The following is a 4,882-nucleotide window of genomic DNA, read 5'->3' on the forward strand; positions in this document are numbered from 1 at the left end:
AGTGTATCGTAAAGTTGTATTCGAAAAGAATAAACCAGTTTTATTAAGTAAGGACTTGTGTCACTAAAGTTTCGTCGGAACGAAGTTACAGAAAGTTACAATAACATTCTGGGACAACATGGGACCTGTTCCATCCTCTAAATTAAAATAATAATAAAAAATATCTTAAAGCCAGCCCTTATCATTCATATACTTATCAAGCTTTTTCTTAAACACACTTAAATTTACGGCCTCTACAACATCTGAAGGCAACCAATTCCAAAGGCCAACCACCCTGTTAGAAAAATGAAACTGTCTTAGCTGAAGATGACTCCTACCTTGCCAAAATTTATATTTGTGTTGCCTAGTCCTACTATTATCACTGTTAAGTATGAAAAAAGATAATACATCAACACTATCAATTCTATTTACAATCTTAAAACACCTCAATCAGATCCCCCCCCCAATTCTTCTTTTTTTCAAGAGGAAAAAAATTAAGAGATTTCAACCTCTCCTTGTATGACAACCCTTTCATCCCAGGCACCATTCTAGTAACCCTTCTCTAAACCCTTTCCAACAATTCAATGTCTTTCCTAAGGTAAGGCGCGTAAGACTGAACACAATATTCCAAATGTTTATTGTTAATGTTAGCTCCTGATCCACATAGATCTCTTCAGGTGGTCCAAATTGGGATATTCAATGCTCCATTAACATATCAACTACTAAATGTGTTGAAATTACGACCAATGTATAAGCCTCAGCCTACTTTGTGAAGTAGAATGGCCAAGAGTATATATAAGTGACCTTATTCCATCTCTAGGAATAGACCAGCAATATCCAGGGCTTATTCTCTGTAGAAGAGAACCAACAATCATCTGCTGGATTTTACCCTGTTTAGGCCAGTTTTTCTCTGAATGGCACACAACAAACAGTATTGACACCAACACTGAATGTCTCAACTCAGATGAAGCCAATAGAATCACTGTCAAATGCTAAAATAAGTGTGAATAACAACTTGGTGCCATTTAGTATTTTTGTTATATCTCAAAGTAGTGGGGATCAACAGCTGTAACACACACACTCAGAAACACTGCTTGATGGTTGATAACAATGGTACAGCACACTTTTCCCTACTTGTAATTGCTCATACAAGTACTACAGATTAAGTGTGTCCATGGTATCTTTCTCACTGTGAACTGGTCATGTTTTACAGTTCTGCATAGCAAGGAGTGTCCATGTTAGATCTAGGCCCTTCAGCTGCTCTTCATGGGATTTATCCAATATGGAATCTCATATTGTATGACATGTCATTGTTATGGTGTCAACTCCCATATGAATGTTTAATCATGCAGCAAGACAATCTGTCACCATTTCTGTATTGTAGGTTTGGGAAATGTTGTGTGAGTAAGCCACACTTCTGCAGTACTGTTATCCAGGTTGCTGTCATATCTTTTGAGTTTTTAAAGTTTATTAACTATTTCAGTGATGCATGGTCCACTTGAAAAATGACTTTTCTACCATACAGGTAGTGTTAATAGTGTTTCATGAAAACCACAATTGCAAACAGTTTTTTATTCTTTGCATTTAGGATTTGTTAGTGTTCAAATAATGTACACAATAGCATGTTCTACTCCATCCTGCAACTGCAAAAACATTGCTCCAATTCCACTATCATTGGACTTAGTATCAAAGAAGAACTCAGTCCTGTTGTGAATATGTCAACATTGAGGTAATCTTCGAGAAATTGGCCACAAACTATTGACAGTATGATGCAAAACATACAAAAGTATGGCCTTCTTGATTGGTCACAATATAAGGCAAATCTCACACCTTAGGTTATTTAAACAGAACCCATGGAGATTTCATCTTTACTCACAATATTACCAAGAAATTCCACTTCCAAGCACATTAATATACATTTTCTTGGTTTCAGTTACAGATCTGTCCTTTCATCTATTGGAATACCATTTTCAGTTTCTCAGCCACAGACTCAAATGTGTGACAAAACACCAAGATATCATCAACAGAGAGCAGGCATTACTCCCACTGCAGCCCCTTCAAATTTTTCTTCAATATTAGGGTGGGGGTGATTTGTTTTGCTTCACTAATGGAGAATTTTGGTGATAATCAGAACCTTTCCCTCATGACTTCTAAGCAATCATCTGCTCTCAACATCATGGGTACACAGTGGTAGGTATTCTCAGAGACTTTGACATTCTCAAGTGACTATTTGATCTCTGTGTCCAGTGCAATAGAACAATGAGTTGCTGTTGGATCTGCATGACCCCAGACTCCTTCATTATTCATGGTCCTCAGCAGCAAACCTCCCTGTTCAGAGGGGTTCACCACTGCCCCATGTTTACCTATTTCACAACTTGAAGACTGCCATCTCACCTGCCAGTGTCATAGCTCCTACTGGAAGATGTCATCTATCATTGGCACCATCAAGTTTTTCTTCAGTATTCTCAGGTGGTTTTGACAAAAGCTTGGGTTGGGTTACTCTGGCTGATAAAGTCCTGGAAATCCTATACAGACTGTCCTGCTCAGTCTCAGGCATGCCATACACCATGCCACAATAACAATGCTCAATTGTCTGTGCTTCACTCACACTAAGCTTGATCTGCAGGAGAAGAGCATGAACAGCCTTTCAAAGTTTGGATGTAAAGAGTTGCTCAAGCAACATTTTAACTTTCCATTTGAGAGCATACAAGATGTGGGTTTCTTAAACAATTAACAAACTTTCTTGCAGGGAAGATAGCACACAACATTCAGAAATAGAAGCTATCTTTCCTATTGACAAATTGGAGAAGGATCAGAGGAAGCCACACCATAGAGCTCAACTCGCAGTGGACACACATCCTGGATGTCAGGTGAATTACATGTGCAAGCCTAACTTTGTTGTGGAATCTGATTTGTGTTTATAAAGCCAGATTTACTCTTGTAGGATAGGATATGTAAAATTAGAATGTTTTCAAGAGTATTTCAGCAGTACAATATAATAAGACCCAGTGTTAAGCTTTTGTTATTTTTATCTCTTAACCTGTATTTTGTATTTTAACTTTATCTTTCACTTTGAAAAGTTAAGTGTTTGCTTAAAATTTAGCCATATTTTGTTAGGTTTTAACATGGAACATTGCTAGCATTTTGAACTGTAGTTTAGTTTAAACTTAATTTTGGATTTTGTTTAAACATAAATTTCGTAACTTTATTTTAATATTCACTAAGTGTTAATTTTCACTTCAGGTTTAGAGTTCAAATGAATTTATAGGGAGGGGAAAAACTGAACTGAAAAGAGTTTTAAAATGAAAACTTCACATTTACTCTTATCAGTTCAATAAGCACCAATGAACACTTGCCTTTGTTCTATTTTATTTATTTATCATACTGAATAAACCTTTGTGCACTTCTACTTCTATTGGTATAGAATCTTTCTTCTAGACAATCCCAATTGCAGATTGCAGAAATCAATATACTGTTGCGTCAGCGAGGTCACGTGACTAGTGCACACCCCCTGCTTTCTGGAAATATCTTGTACCTTCGTGAATTGTCGGGAGATTACTAGATATAGGGTAGACTGGTATATATAAGAGGGTGACAACGTGACGGAATAATAATGTGTGTGTAGGTAGTGAGTAATTGAACTGCAGTCAGAGAGTATCGTTATAATGTTTGCTACAGAGCGACTGTTGAAAATAAGTGTATCGGTAAAGTTATATTCAGAAAGAATAAACCAGTTTTATTAAGTAAGGACTTGTGTCGCTAAAGTTTCGTCGGAACGAAGTTACAGAAAAATCAATTAACAAACGGAGATGTAACAATACTCTATAGTCTGGGCCTAACTGACTGCTCTACAGGAAAATCGTTTTGCACAAGAGATACCACAAACTACATAACTTTGGTTGTGGTTGAGTTGGGATTATAGAAAACTAAAGTTTAATTGTTGTAACAATCGTGATAACAAGAAAACGTTTCTATTTACAGATAATTGTGAATTATCTAAGACTGATAAGATGGGTTAATGAATATCTAAATGAACTTACTGAAATTGTTCAGTGAAAGATGAGCTTTTAAACATTAAAAATTCCTAATGATTTAAATTAAACAAAATAACTACATATGTAAAACCAACTCTATATGACATGTGGGTATATTTTTCAATAATAACAGAAAACAATTACCACTTCTTCGGTGTGACCTCTGAGTGTCTTGTAACATTCACCAGTTTTTGAATCCCAGATTTTGCAGGATTTGTCAAAAGACCCAGTTGCAATTTTATTTCTGTAAAAATTAGAAAAAATGTATTTAAATATTACAGTAATTGAACAAGAACCAGAAGTTTAAGGTACTGAAAGCTATTAATATTAACTATATCTAAAATATATTACAATATATAAGCACTCTGACAAAAAATAAACAATTTATAATTAAAGCACAATCTTGCCTATAAATGTATTCAAATAAACTTTAATAGAGTTAATGCTATGAGCATATACTGTTTCATTATGTAAAATATTTTCTGAGTTAACACCCACTAAAATGTAAGAAACCATGATGATGATCTAGAACAAATTTAAAAATATATTAATTTATATGGAACAAATGTGCATCAGTTACTACTCATTCTAGGATATTCTACAAAGATATGTATACTAATTTTACTCACCCATATGGATTGTTAAAAGCAATAGTGAAAACAACATTCTTGTGGCCTTCCAATGAGAGTAATTGTTCACCAGAAAGGGTATCCCATATTTTACATGTACGATCATAACTTCCAGTAATAAATCTAAAATATTTATAAAAGATATTATTCAAACTTTGGGAACTGCCCTCTGATGATGTAAAACAGCCAGTTGATCTCAAAAGCTTTTGTATATATATATATATATATATATAGGAAAAA

The 4,882-nt window shown here is 34.8% G+C and overlaps 1 protein-coding gene across 1 annotated transcript in view; it reads right to left on the reverse strand.

The window, feature by feature from the left end:
• Positions 1–4,811, reverse strand: part of LOC106476212 (dynein assembly factor with WDR repeat domains 1-like) — a gene marked incomplete at its 5' end in the record, with an annotated part of 17,454 nt that extends 12,643 nt beyond the window's left edge. The window contains 2 exons of the mRNA XM_022380142.1: positions 4,158–4,257; positions 4,643–4,811. Of these exons, the coding sequence (XP_022235850.1) occupies positions 4,158–4,257; positions 4,643–4,811 (269 nt within the window). The remainder of the gene's footprint in view (positions 1–4,157; positions 4,258–4,642) is intronic.
• Positions 4,812–4,882: the final 71 nt, after the last annotated feature.

The sequence above is a fragment of the Limulus polyphemus genome, unplaced genomic scaffold (genome assembly GCF_000517525.1).
Source record: "Limulus polyphemus unplaced genomic scaffold, Limulus_polyphemus-2.1.2 Scaffold10062, whole genome shotgun sequence".
In the NCBI taxonomy this organism is placed as follows: domain Eukaryota; kingdom Metazoa; phylum Arthropoda; class Merostomata; order Xiphosura; family Limulidae; genus Limulus; species Limulus polyphemus.